Here is a 14,921-nt window from a genome sequence, read left to right as displayed (position 1 = left end):
AGAAAAGAAATGATTCAAAAATACATACAAACAACAGCGAAGCAGATGAAAATAGTAAAAATAACTCTTGGATTTTAGAGATGATTCCATTTTATCAGTAATACACCAAAACATTCATACTTAGAATCATTTCAGGAAGAAGTTTAAATGTCCAATGAATTCACATAACATAATCTAAGTTATAGCCTTTTAAGCAACAAATGTTCATCATTCTCTAACTGAAAATCAATACTCTCATTTCAGCTATTTATTTAGGGCCATATGGACAGAATTAAACAATGTTACTACACACATGCAGCTGTACTTCCGTGAGAAACACATTAAGGAAATTCTAACAGCAGGGGCTACAGATTTGAGGATGGGAGCCAAGTAAAAAAGCTTTGAAGAACTATCTTCATTTAAGAAGTCTACACTTGGATCAATGAAGAAGATTCACAACAGCTGGGCCTGAACTAATGTTTGAATTCCTAGGCTAGCATCACCATGAGTCTGATTCATGTTGCCTAGATTTAACTTAAATATTTGAATTTGCTTTTAAAATATATTAGTAGAAAACTGCACCAAGCAAACTGAAGATAATTTAGTTCAAATGGAAGAAGGGAATGAGGAAACACTGTTGCTAGAGATTTCTTTCAATTTAGGAAGTTTGCAAGGTAGAGATAAATATAACAGTATCAGCCGCTGCCCTGAATTGAGTCCTTCCCAGAAGCTCAAGACTTACCTCCGTTTTCGAAGGATATGAATCCAGATGGTCCCAGAAAGGAAGAAGAAAAAGGCCATGGAAATGTAGAGCTTTGGGAGAGGAATTTCTCCAGCAGAGAGGTAACTGTCAGGATTCTTTTCTGTGATCTCAATCTGAAAACAAACCCGGGATGCATATCCTGATTTACTCAATGATTTACACTTCCTCCAATCTCTGGAAATTTAGAGCTATAGTTAAAGAACAGTTTAAGGATCAGAAACCTCTAGCACAGATTTGAATTCACTTTTCAATTTCTTCACTGATATAGCCTCTACTACTTTAGTATATTAGCTAAGAAGCTTTAGTTGCCAATCTTTACATCTTGCCAGCTGGTATAACCCCAGGGCTGAGCACAGGTAGGAATGCAGTAACTATAAAACTGTCTTGTATTTATCATGGTTCAGAAAGTTCTTTGGTCATCAACTCCAGAATATTGTCTCTAAAATACTCACATCAAGGCTGAAAGACAATTCATCACTAGCTCGATTTTCACTGACCAAACATTTGTGGAAATAAAGGCTGTAGAGACCTTCCTGGTCACTGGTGCTGATATTGAAGAAAAACTAGAAAACAGGGAGAAAAAGTAAGTATATTCAAACTTAACTGAATATACATTGTCCATTTTAAAAACAAAGTTATAAATATTACAAGGAAAAAAACCAAACAACAACAACAAAAAATAAACCAAAAAAAAAAACCAAAACAAAACACGATTTTGTTACAGAGGGTGGTTCACTGGGTAGAAGAGGAGAACATATTCAGAAATAAATGTGATACAACAATAAAAAGCATTAAAAAAGCAATAAAAATTTCAAAACCATCTATGAGATTCTAAAGTTAACTCTCATAAAACCTTTATAAAACAGAAAGAATTAATTCAAAGAGAATACTTACCTGAAATGAAACTTCCCCTTTATTAATATGAACAGGATAAGAGTTTTCTCCTGATATCTAAATGACATAATAAGTAACGTCAGAGTGGTAGCAGCAAATTAAATGATGTTAAAATGACAACAGTTCCTTCCCTTTTTATCTCATCTATGCCAAACTCTATAATTGTTTGATTATCTTTCCCATAAAGCTCCCCAACAAAGAATTCAATGATTCAGCATTAATTGATTACTATTGTGCCAGACACAAAAATCAAAAGGCAAAGAAAGGCAAGCCAAAAACAGTCCTTGTTCCCAAATAAATAATAAAAAGCTGCAAACAAAAGAGGCAGTGAAGGATTGTAGAGAGCTGGTCTTGCAACCAGGTAACCAGGGTCTTATATATAAGACCTACTGATTGTGTGATGCTAGACAAATGTTTCATCCTTTCAATGTGCTAGGCAACAATCCAAGTCTCTAAATTGCAAATAAGACACCAACCTGCATTGGTAGCGGGAGTTCCCTCATTCAGAGAGATCCCAAGACCAATGAAATGGCAGCTCCAGTCTCTATCCCCTGTGTACAATATAAATGCAAAGTTGTTGGAAGATAGTTTTTGAGGGGAAGGTTTTAGTGACTGAAGGGACAGAACTGGCAGTAAGGAAAGATCTCTAGGAAAAAATGATCTTTGACCTAAGCCTTCTAAAAGATGGCAAGGAAAAAAGGGAGAACAGTCTATGTCTGATGTATGGCAGTATGCAAAGGCACAGGACAAATAGTACCATATATGGAACAGCATGAAGAAATATTTGGCAGAATTCAGATTTGATTTTCTGAAAAATATTCCTAAATAATTTGGTGCTTAGTCTAGCAGACTTATCAGAATGTGCTTCTTTATTACAAAAAGGCCTTTTTCCCCATCTCCCATCTTGTCTAGATGAACTACAAATACATACAATAGGTGTTCAATACTTTCTGAGGATCAATTTTATATTTTACACACACACACACACACACACACACACACACACACACACACAAGCACAGTATGCAGACACTAACAAGGATCTTCTGATGATTATTAGTTTCTTTTTTATGAAACTGTGTCAACATAATGTCCTTAGAGTTAGGAGACTTAGGTTCTAAATTCCAACTCTACAAATATCATTATTATTAGTAGTAGTATAAGTAAAAATAATAACTAAAATTTATTTAGTGCTTTAATGTTTGCAAAGAATTTTACATACATTATCTCAACTGATCCTCACAATAATTTGATCCTCTGAGAAGCAGGTGCTATTATTATCCCTATTTTATAAATGAGGAAACTAAGACTAAACAAGATCTTACTCAGGATCACAAAGCTAATAAATATCTGAGGGAGGATTATAACTTGGCTCTTCCTGACTACAAGTTCAGCAATCTAGCTAGCCATTGCCTAAATTGTTCTCTATTCATCAGTCATGTGATCCAAGACAAGTCACTTTCCCAATTTGGATGAGTTTCCTTATTTGAAAAATGAAGGAATTGTATTAAATGGGCTCTGGAGAACTTTCTAGCTCTAGAATTCTGTGCTCTGTGATTAAATTTGTTTACAAAAATATACTTACTGATTAAGTGGTTATCCTACCTTTGAATCCTCTGTACTTTGTGCAGACTTTTCATCTTCTAAAAGCAGAAGCATTTACAATACATTATTGCAAGATTCAGTTTAGATGTATCACTTTACTTTATGAGACATCTCTTTAATGAACTAGAATTCAGGAATCAAAAACATGGTAAGGCCATAACATGTTCTGGGACTTTATCTCCTCAGGCCCTACACCAATAGTTCTACTATGGAGTAATGGCAGATTTGAACTTAGGAAATTATGGAAATTATTCCATAAAAAAGTTACTAGCAAGTTAAAATCATCATCAATATCATCAACAAGTTATATGTACTTAGTGCACTTGAGTATAAGGTTTTATGTTAGCTGTATTAAAAGTCTTTGCTAAGTAATTATATATTTAATACAAATGTATTGCATGATACAGATGAACAGAAATAAGAAGAGACAAGGTGCAAATTGACCAAAAATTTACAGAATTACTCCTTCCTTATCCCCATCCCCAAAACAAGTTTCTACATGCTACATGAAGACTTCAAGGAGAAAAATGGATATTAAAATCTCAGAAGGAAGAGAGAAAAAACATCACACATAGGGAATGAAATACAATGGGAAGCTGTGCTCATTTTAGAAATATTTTTTAAACAAAATATTTAAGACACTGGAAAGCTGAATATGAAAGATTACCTTGTTTTTGAATAGTTTGATTATTTCCTGAAGGACTTTTAAGGCTTGGTTCTGGATTCTCACCAAGGATTTTCTCATTCTTGCTGAAGATGATTTTCGGTAAGTTGCTGCCAGCTTCTGATGGAGACTTTATTTTGACGCTAAGTTTAAAAAAATAATATCAACAAAATCTCCAGAAGCTTGTAACTTCAAAGCTAAATTGCAACATTTTCAAATATAGAATTTCTCCCCATAAATATGTTATGTTCAAAATTAGTTAAAATTTGTCATTTCAAATTTACTTTTTGGCACAATATGGTTTCTCCTGTTTCCCTTCTTATTCTTGTAACAATTAATCAGTACCCATTAGGATAGTTATGGGCCTAATTAAGACTGGTTAACATGAGTTCATTCTGTCCTAAACCTCAACTAGGTTCTCATTGCAGCAAGCCAGTTCTTTTAATCTTCAATAATTGATCCCTATCTCATCTCTACAGAAACTATTCAAACCTTTTCTTTCCTCCCAAAACTTCTCAAACCTTCTCCTCCCCATCCTGCATATCTAAGAACCTTGCCTCTTAATTTTCTGAAAATTAGATTACTTTAAATGAGCTCCCACTGTGGGCATTATTTCCCATTCTCCTGTTTTCTGACAGGCCCCAGACTGTATTTTACACCCTTCCCTTCCATCTCCTCTGGCACACTGAATCTGGCAGACATGTCTTCTCTCATTGAATTTTCAACATTTCCCTCTCATCTGGTTCCTTCCCTGCTGTCTTCAAACATGCCTAAATTCCCCCCATTCTTAAAAACCTTAATTATATCCCATAATTTCACCATCATTCTCTAGCTTTCCTCCCTTTCCCAACAAATTCCTTGAAGAAGTTGTGTAGTCAATGCCACCACACTGTCTCATTTTTCAATCTCTTCCAATCTGACTCCAGACCTCATTATTCAATCGAAACTGCTCTCTCCAAAATTTAAGTTATTTCTTAGTTGTCAAATTTCAGTATTACTTCTTGCATTTAAAAGCAGCTCGTTCTTGGTCTCCTTTTGCTGTCTCATCATCTTAATCAGGGCCTCTTAAGCTTTTTCCACTCTTGATGTCTTTTTGCCCAAGAAATTTTTATGTGGTCTCATATAGATATACAAAACAGGTATGCAAACCAAACATTTACTGATAACAAATCATAATTTTGTTACCCCCACATTCAATTACAAAATCCCATATGGAGTTCTGAACCTAGTTTAAGAAATCTTAATCTATACTACAACCCCTAACTATAGGTGTCTACCAAAGTTCTGTCCTGGGTCCACTTCTTCCCATCATTATACTCTTTCTTCATAATCTGCTCCCATGGTTTTAATATCATCTTTATGGAGATGACTCATAGATCTTTATAGCTAACCCCAGGCTGCATGACCAATTACTTACTACACATTTCAAACAAGATGTCCTAGAGATATCTTAAACTCAACAAACCTAAACTGAACTCATCTTTCCCCCTAAATTCTTCCTTTCTCCAAATTTCTCTATTTCTGTTGTGGTATCACCATCCTATAAGTAGCTCAGGTTCAAAAGCCAAGTGTTATTCTTAATGCTTCACTCTCCTTCACTATCCGATGAGATACCAAATCTTGTCATTTCTAACATTACAATATCTCTCACATCTGTTCTTTTCTCTCCACCCACATGCCTATTTCCTCAGTTTAGTCCCTCATTAATTCTCACCTAGATTATTTCAATAGCCTCCTAATTATTATTTTTTTGTTGTTAACTTTGAATGTCTCACAATTCCAGTTCATTTTATATATTGTCTCTAATGGAATTTAAGCACAGATCTAACCATGTGACTCCCCTACTCAATCAACTCTAGTGACTCCCTATTGCCTCTAGGATCAAACAGAAACTATTTCATATAGTTTTTAAAACTTTTCACAAACTGCCCCAACTAAATCTGGAAAAGTTATTAGATTCGACATGGATGAAGAAATATTCATTTGTACACTTAATTTGTGAAAATCAGCACACACATCGCTATCACAATGAGTCTCTCAGCTCTAAGTCAGAAAAGAATTAAAGGAATTTTTATAAGAATGACTTACAGATGACTTGAGAAGTCTAGAATCAGAAGTGTAACAGAAACAGATTGCATTTTTTTAAAGATACAGTAATCCATATCTTCATCCTGAGAAGAGATAACATATAACCTTAATACTGGAAAAGAGTTTTTGGTTTTTTTTTAGTTTTTTTTTTCAGACTGAATATTATCCCAATGGTGTTCAATTACATCACCAAGCAAAAGCAAGCAACTACTCTCAATAACATGAATTAATATAATAGTTCTTGTCCATTAATTCCATTACAATAATGTTGAAAAACTACACAGGATTAGATGAACTTTACATTTACCAGATAAGGGGAAAATCCATCATTTTTTGTTCGGTCCAAGCTGAAACCAATCTAGAAGGAAGGAAACACACATAATAGGGGTAAACAACCTTATGATGTTATGTGTGACCACACCCTTTCCTCAAAAGGCAGAACAGATAATTTTCTGGATTTACTTTCTCCTCTCTATGACTTAATATATAGAATTTTCTTAGTATTCATTTTGCAAGAAAGAAGATCCTTATACATGTAAAATCATGAGTTTTAGAACTACACAAGAAAAATCAAATATTAATTTTAAAGATAAACTTTCATAAGCAGAACCAGGAGATCATTATACAAGGCAACAAGATTATACGATGATCAAGTCTGATGGATGTGGCTCTCTTCAACAACGAAATTATTCAAACCAGTTCCAATTGTTCAGTAAAGAGAATCAGCTGCATATACCTAGACACAGAACTGTGGGAAATGAGTGTGGACCACAGCATAGCATTTCCACTTTTTCTATTGTTGTTTGCTAGCATTTTTGTTTTCCTTCTTGGGTTTTATTCTTTCTTTCTAGATACAATTTTCCTTATGCAGCAAGATAATTGTATAAATATGTATACATATATTGGATTTAACATATACTTATATATAACTTATACTTAACATATTTAACATCTAGGGGAGGGGGTGGAGAGGAGGGGAAAAACTGGAACAGAAGATTTTGCAAGGGTCAGTGTTGAAAAATTACCCATGCATATGTTTCGTAAATAAAAAGCTATAATAATAATAAAAAATTAAAATAAATTTTTAAATTAAAAAAAAAAATAAACTTTAGGAATCCTACATATTTAATCTATATTAAATTGTTCGATGTTTGGGGGAGGAAGTAAAAGAAGGAGGGACAAAAATTTGGAACACAAAATCTTACAAAAATAAATGTTGAAATCTATCTTTGCATGTATTTGGAAAAAATAAAATACTATTAAAATTAATTTTAAAAAGATAAACTTTCAGTATCTAATAAAAGTAACATTGTTTTCATCAACCTTAATTTCTGTGTTCTTTAGCAGTGTTATTTAATGGGTAAAAAAAAGGGCAAACCTCCTAAAACCAGAGGAAAATACACCTACCTTTGCAGATGGACCTTCATTTCCCTTAACTGAGAGGCTACTGACATTGACCACCATGGAACCATCTTTGAAGAAACCAAAGGTATTGAGATGAACCTTATGCCTCACATCATCCTGAAATGCATTTTACAATGATAGATTTAGTAGCATGCAAAAGCTATCTTATAATCAATTATACCATCAGTTCCTCCATTCCTGCAATGTTACCATATGCAATAATATACATAATTATGATACCTTTTCTTTCCTCCCTAGAAATGATTAAATTGATACTTAGAGGATGATTTCATTCAAGAAAATCCTTTATCAATTTATTTTATAAAGAAATTCAGAAATTTCATTAGTAATTATTTCATTCCTAAAAGGGAAAAATAATTTTAAAAAGTAATATAAAATATTAAAAGTGACATTACAAATAAGAACTTAACAGGTTTGGTCATCCTTTTAACAATAAATTACCATGGGAGAAGCTAGGTGGCGCAATGGATAGAGCACCAGCCTTGAATTCAGGAGGACTCAGACACTTAACACTTCCTAGCTGTGTGACCCTGGGCAAGTCACTTAACTCCAGCCTCAGAAAAAAACAAAACAAAACAAAACAAAACAAAACAAAAAAAACAACAATAATAAATTACCATCAAGTACCGAATACAGTGACAGGAGCAAAGGCTGCTACTAAGCAACAATTTGGAGATAACTTTCTCAGTCTTGATAGATCAAGCCACACGTGGCATTTCTCTGTTAAGAGCAGAACTATAAAATGGTGTCCTGCAAACTTCAGTGTAATGATCTTACTATCAAATGAATTTATTATATTTAAAGACAAATATAAAAATGTTATTAAGAAACAGTTAAAGACTCAAAAGTGTGAATATCTAGTTTTTTCCCATGGTGATATTCAATACCAACTAAAATCAATGTAATTTTTTTTTTTGTAAGTTGGACTGGTGTAGGTTCCCTTTGTAAAAGCATTTCCAATTTGCAGTCATTGTTTTCAAACAAGAATCAGTCTTCTCCCTTGAGAATCAATCAATAAGCATTTTTAAATACCTACTCTCTCCCTGGCATTATGGTAGGTGCTGATGATACTATAGTCCAGGTGAGAGGTGATGAATGAATACCTGAACCAGGGTGGTTGGCTATGTGAGTATTAGGAAAGTGGCAAATGAAGAAAATATGGAGGTAGAAACAAGACTTGGGAACTAATTGGATTTATAGGATAAAGGGGAAAATGAGAAGTAAAGGACTTCCTTGAGGTTTCAAATCTAGATGAGTCCAAGAATGAAGGTGTCCTTGACAGAAATAGGTAAATTCAGAAGAAGTGGGATTCAGGAGAAAAAGTTCTGTTTAGGACATACTAAGTTTGAGATGCCTATGGGAATACATTGTCTGTGTCTAAATGGCATTTCTCTATTGTCCTTGATATTAAAAAATGTGTTTCCAATTTTTTTGTCTTATTTTCTTCTTTAAATGTTCAATAAATTATTTTTTACTTGGATCTCTTACTAAGCTTTTTTAAACTGGATTTGACCTCCATTACTTCCCATTTGAGTTTAACAGTAAAAACAGATAGTTTGTGATTCTTTTTTTTCCCTGAGCAGTCCATTAGAATACTTACTGTTAACCCCAAACTATAAATGAAAAGTTATAAAACAAATACAATGGCAGTTTCACAAGCCTTTTATAATTAAGATCTGATTTTAATTATCTATCACTCTTCTTTAGCCTATAGACTTTCACTGACAGCTCAATCAACTTTCAAGTAGCTAAAGGTCTATCAGCTGGATACTCAAAGCTCGCTACCACAGTCCATGAATACTAACCAATGCTTCAAAAAGCATCTAGAAATTTAAGTGGAAAGAGAAAGAGTCTTTTATTACCTAAATCCAAGTACTCTATACTTGTACCTTACTTAAATCCTCTTTCTGGGGAGTCTATGGAGGAAGAAATTCTGCCATGACTAAGAAGAAAAGCCAATACTTGTCTTACAAGTACATAGTTCTCATTCTCCTAATGACAGAGTAGGGAGAAAAAATGACTTAACACCAGGGAATACATATTTAAGTTTGATGAAGCTGAATAAAATTTAGGAGCAAATAAACAAATTTCATGGCTAATTTTGTTTAAAAGGCTTACATAATTATTATTTCTAAATTTGATTATTAGGAAAAGGATTTTTAACAATTAAATTCAACATTATTTATAAAGTACTTATATGATATGCAAGACATTGTACTAGGTGCTAGAATTCTGGAAGCACCATTTAGTTTCTATTTCTATTTTAAAAATTATAGTAGAGAATTTCATAAGGTCCAACTCAAGAGCTTCACAGTTTGGTAAAAAATAGTATTGAATGCATTTTTAATATATATTGAATTGAATTAATTGAATATATAAATCCAAGTTGAAATTCTGGCTCAATTACTGTGTAATCTTGGGCCAGTCACTTCCCCTCTTTTTGTTTTTCTTTTTTTTTTTTTTTTTTAACTTAATAGTAGTTTTCCCCTAAATTACATTTAAAGAGTTTTCAACATTCATCATGTAAGAGTTTTGAGTTTTCAATTTTTCTTTTACTCTCTACTCCTTCTTCCTTTCCCAGGACAGCAAACTATATTTCTCTTCTTTGAAGCCTTATAAAATGAAAGGGCTAGAGGCCTTCTAAAACCTACTCCAGCTCTACCAGTCCATGACTATAATAAGACCATCAGTGATTTTACTATTTCCAATATTTAAATATAATACAACTAACTAAATTGGCCCAATAAATACAAATTTTCTGTCAAGGAATAAACTAAGCAGAATTACGTTATATTTTTCTCAATAATACTTTCCTGAACAATAGTGTTTGAAAATTTGTTTTTTCTTAGCTCAAGGCAAATCTGTGTACTTAAAAATCAATGGAAAATATATACACCTGGTTTTTCTGGCACAACTAGAATCCCATGGGTATTAAATCAAATTAAAAAAAAAAAAAAACAAAAAAAAAAAAACAAAACACCACTTTGAAAACACCCAACTGTTATTCCTGATTTATCTGACTGGCTGATTCAAGAGAAAGTGGCCACTGATGGAAGTACTGAATAAAGCTAAGCCACTATCCTTTTTTTTTTTTTTTTTTTTTTAAATTATTGCACTTTAATACTATTTTGTTTTACATGTAAAGATGGTTTTAAACATTTACTTTTATAAAATTTTGAGTTCCAAATTTTTCTTCTTCCATTCTTTCCCTTCCTCCTCCCAAAGACAGTCTGAAATAGATTATCCACATACAATTATGTTAAACATCTTTCCACATTAATTATGTTGTAAAAACAAGAAAAAGAGAAAAACCATGAGAAAAACAAAAACAAATTTTTTTTTTTTTTTAAATTGAAAACAGTATGCTTCAATCTGCATTCAAATTCCCTGGTTCTTTCTCTAGATGTGGATAAGTAGCAAGAAGAATTGCTATAAATATTTTTGTACATATAAATCTTTTTCCCTTTTTTATGATCTCCTTGAGACCCAGACTTAGGAGTAGCACTGCTAGATCAAAGGGGAGCCCTTTAGGCAAAGTTCTAAATTGTTCTCCAGAATGGTTGAATCACTTCACAATTTCACCAAAGATGCATTGTTTCAATTTTCTCACACTTTCTCTAACATTTAAATGGTCCTTTTCTGTCATATTAGACAATCTGATAGGTGTAAGGTGGTATGTCAGAGTTGTTTTAATATACATTTTCCAATCAACAGTGATTTAAGGTATTTTTTTCATGTGACTATAGCTTTAATTTCTCCATTTGAAAACTGCCTATTCATATCCTCTGAGGATTTATCAACTGGAGGATGACTTACAGTCAATATAAATTTGACTTCATTGTATATAGATATATATTTGAGAAATGAGACATTTGTCAGAAACCACTGGCTATAAAAATTGTTTCCCAGCTCTCTGCATGTTACACCAAAATTCTGTATATCATCTAAATGTTACAAAGCTTAGCAAGGAAGCAGACTCACAAAACAAAATAAAAAATTCAGAGAAAGTTAGTCTCCATTTTCAGAGTTAATTACTGATGCAATTTATAGCTACAAATACCAAATTTTCAGTGTCTGAAAAACTGACTCACTTTACCTTTATTTTCACGTATTACCTTATCGGGATTTAAAAAAATATTGATTTTTAAGTTTTATCATAAATCAGTTCCTTTATAACTATGACTCATGAAAGCAATCAGAAAATCAAAGAAAGTACCTCTATTGTATAAAACTACTTTTTCCTCCAAAATGAGTAGGAAGAGATAAACAGGGAAGAACAAAACAGACCCTCAATCAGAACTTTTTAACTCTTTTTAACTCTTAAATTAGGCTCCAAATTAGGTAGTGGGGTAGTAAAGTGGCTATATTGCTGGGCTTTAAGTCAGGAAGACTTATCTTTTGGAGTTCAAATCTGGCCTCACTTATTAGTTACATGAACTTGGGCAAGTCATTTAATTCTGTTTGCTTCAGTTTTCTCATCTGTAAAATGAGATGGAGAAGGAAATGGCATTCTAGTATCTTTCCCAAAAATACCCCAAGGGTAACTGAATAAGATATGATATATGAATGTAATGGAATATTATTGTTCTGTAAGAAATGATGAGCAGGCTGATTTCAGAAAAGCCTGGAAGATCTTACATGTATTGATACTGAGTGAAATGGGCAGAACCAGGAGAACATTGTATACAATATAGCAAGATTATGTGATGATCAATTAAGATAGACTTAGCTCTTCTTAGCAATATAGTAATCCAAGACAATGAGACAATGTCAATAGACTTGGGATGGAAAATGCCATCCATATCCAGAGAGAGAACTATAGAGACTGAATGCAGATTCAAATATACTATTTTCACCTTTTTTTGTTTGTTTTTTCTTTCTATGGTTTTTCCTTTTTGTTCAGATTTTTCTTTCACAACATATATGACTAATTATATATACATGTAAATAATGACTATTAAATTATGACTAATATGGAAATATGTTTAAAATGACTGTGTACGTATAATCTATATCAGATTGCTTTCTGTCTTAGGGAGGAGGGAAGTAAAGGAGAAAAAGGAAAAAATTTGGAACTCAAAATCTTACAAAAATGAATATTAAAAACTACCTTTACATATAATTTAAAAAAAAATACTACTGAAAAGTTAAAAAAAAAAAAAAAAAAAACCAAACCCAACAACATCCAAATGAAGTCAGGGAGTCAGACACAATAAAAAATAACTGACCAAAAAACATGCTTCCAACTTCTTGGCAGAGAGATGATGGATCAAAGGTACAAAATTAGATTTTCAGATATGGTCAAAGTGTAGACATGTTTTCTTTGACTATGTTTATCTGCTGCAAGGAAAGGCTCTTATTTTTTAGGAGAGAGTTGTATAAAAGGAAATGAGGAAGTGATGGTAATACAAAAAAAGAAAATAAAGAAACAATAGCACTTAAAATATTTTAAAATATTTAAAGAAGGAAGCATAGAGGGGGCAGAGACATTCAGGACAATATTGGTCCTAATATATTATATTTACTATACACTTTAAAAAACAATTTATCTGTAAGAGAGTCATTCAGTTCCATTTATAATCTTTTTCTATTCTTTATATGGAAATGTTCGTGTTTCTAGATTCATAATTTTAGCTTATAATTTTAAAAGGCAGGGAGGTATGTAATACATTGTGTAAGTTTTCAGACAAAAACAGTTCTCTTACATTTTTTTCCCCTTACATTTTTAAAAATTAATTATATTATTATAACATTTTTTTTTTACAGTATATATGCATAGGTAATTTTTTTTTTTACAACATTATCCCTTGTACTCCCTTCTGTTCCGAATTTTTCCCCTCCTTCCCTCCACCCCCTTTCCTAGATGGCAGGCATTCCCATACATATTAAATATCTTATAGTATATGCTTGGTACAATATATATGTGCAGAACCGAATTTTGTTGTTGTTGTTGTTGTTGCAAAGGAAGAATTGTATTCGGAAGGTAAAAATAATCTGGGAAGAAAACCAAAAAAAACCAGTTCAAATAAAATAGACTGGTCACTTTACAATATATTCAGTTTCCTAGAAAAATTCAAATATGCAGAACCTTTTAGTATATTAGAATGTACTGAAACATGACAATGTATGTGATAAAAAGAATCTTTAATGTAGGACAATCATAAAAATGGCTGAATACTATTCACTGGCCAGCCCACGTATGCTCACTGGAATAAGTAAGAAACATAAAGGATTATTGGGGACAGCAGAAACAACAAAAAGTTAGTACTGCTAAGATTCTTAGAGAAGCCTGAGATTAGGGCCCTTTCTCAGCTTGCTAGGAATCCGGATGAACCTCAAGAAAGGGGGTGGAGCAATAACAACTGGTGTGGAGATCAACCAAGTTAGTTCTCAGGTTTTACCAGTAGTTCCTGATCTTCTGGTTAGGATTCAAAGAGCTATTAAAATGAACTGACTTAGGAGTTACTGTCCAAAGGCTGAAAAACTGGAGGATTGGGATCTGGATCTGGATGGGAAGGGCTCTAAGGTGGAGTCTTGCTAATCTTTAAATATTTGATGGCTTATCACAAGGAAAAGAGAGGAAAAAGGAGAGAGGGAAGACCAATAAAGTGAAGGGAGAACAAAAAAGAAGCAGCATATTTTGATTCTACAAATAAGGAAGAATTGAGAGTAGTATTTAGTAGTAAAAGCAGGCCTTAGAGTCAGGATTCAAAACTCACCTGTCATACACAAATGGTTATGAGAGCCTGGAAATTTTATCTTACCTCACTCAAGAGATCTAACAGTTGCAGATTAGTCTAAGCAAGAGTTCTATGTCAATGACAGGCCTGGACAAATAGGAAAAATGTTTCCTAACAACTAAAGCTGTTCAATAGTGATAAGGGGAGGGATAAGTGAGTTCTCAGTCTTTGGAAGTCTTTAAACAGAAGTCAGTTGTTAGCCTATTCTTTAGTCTCTCTACAGTATACCTAACTGAATAATTTTAAGGTATGTGCATAGTTGAGTTAGAAAAAAATAACAATCCAAAAATTTCTAAAACTTTTCTCCAAATAGGATTATAACATAAGTACATAACATAATTTTCTTGATCACATAATTCAGAAATGCTGTTATCATTATAAATTAAGTCATTCTAAAATTATCTAGTGTTCTTGAACATAACTATAGGGTTCATGGCTCTGCAATTGTTCTATTCATCAACAAAATTAGAGGTGAAGGAAAAGAAAAGGATATTTATTCTATAGTACAAAAAATTTCTTGATAGAAAATTTTCTTTTGCTATTTTAAAAATGAAAACCATTTGAAAATGACAAACACTATGAGACTGCCTGTCATCTAGGGGAGGGAATAAAGAGAGGAAGGGGAAAATCTGGAAAAATGAATACAAGGGATAATGTTATAAAAAAATTACTCATGCATATATACTGTCAAAAAAATTATAATTATAAAATTAATAATAAAAAAAAGAAAATGACAAACACTAAATTTTTAAATTAGAGATAC

The 14,921-nt window shown here is 32.5% G+C and overlaps 1 protein-coding gene across 1 annotated transcript in view; it reads right to left on the bottom strand.

Annotated features, from left to right (window-relative positions):
• GPR107 (G protein-coupled receptor 107) overlaps nucleotides 1-14,921 on the bottom strand; it is an 86,056-nt gene that overhangs the window by 63,752 nt on the left and 7,383 nt on the right. Inside the window, exons 2-9 of the mRNA XM_074293870.1 lie at nucleotides 7,401-7,514; nucleotides 6,301-6,351; nucleotides 5,994-6,076; nucleotides 3,909-4,048; nucleotides 3,242-3,279; nucleotides 1,637-1,693; nucleotides 1,195-1,305; nucleotides 722-855 (exon numbers count right to left, since the gene is read on the bottom strand). Of these exons, the coding sequence (XP_074149971.1) occupies nucleotides 722-855; nucleotides 1,195-1,305; nucleotides 1,637-1,693; nucleotides 3,242-3,279; nucleotides 3,909-4,048; nucleotides 5,994-6,076; nucleotides 6,301-6,351; nucleotides 7,401-7,514 (728 nt within the window). The remainder of the gene's footprint in view (nucleotides 1-721; nucleotides 856-1,194; nucleotides 1,306-1,636; nucleotides 1,694-3,241; nucleotides 3,280-3,908; nucleotides 4,049-5,993; nucleotides 6,077-6,300; nucleotides 6,352-7,400; nucleotides 7,515-14,921) is intronic.

This window comes from Sminthopsis crassicaudata, chromosome 2, assembly GCF_048593235.1.
Source record: "Sminthopsis crassicaudata isolate SCR6 chromosome 2, ASM4859323v1, whole genome shotgun sequence".
Classification (NCBI taxonomy): Eukaryota; Metazoa; Chordata; class Mammalia; order Dasyuromorphia; family Dasyuridae; genus Sminthopsis; species Sminthopsis crassicaudata.
Note: the sequence above shows the minus strand (reverse complement) of the source record. Positions and strands in the feature narration are given on the sequence as shown.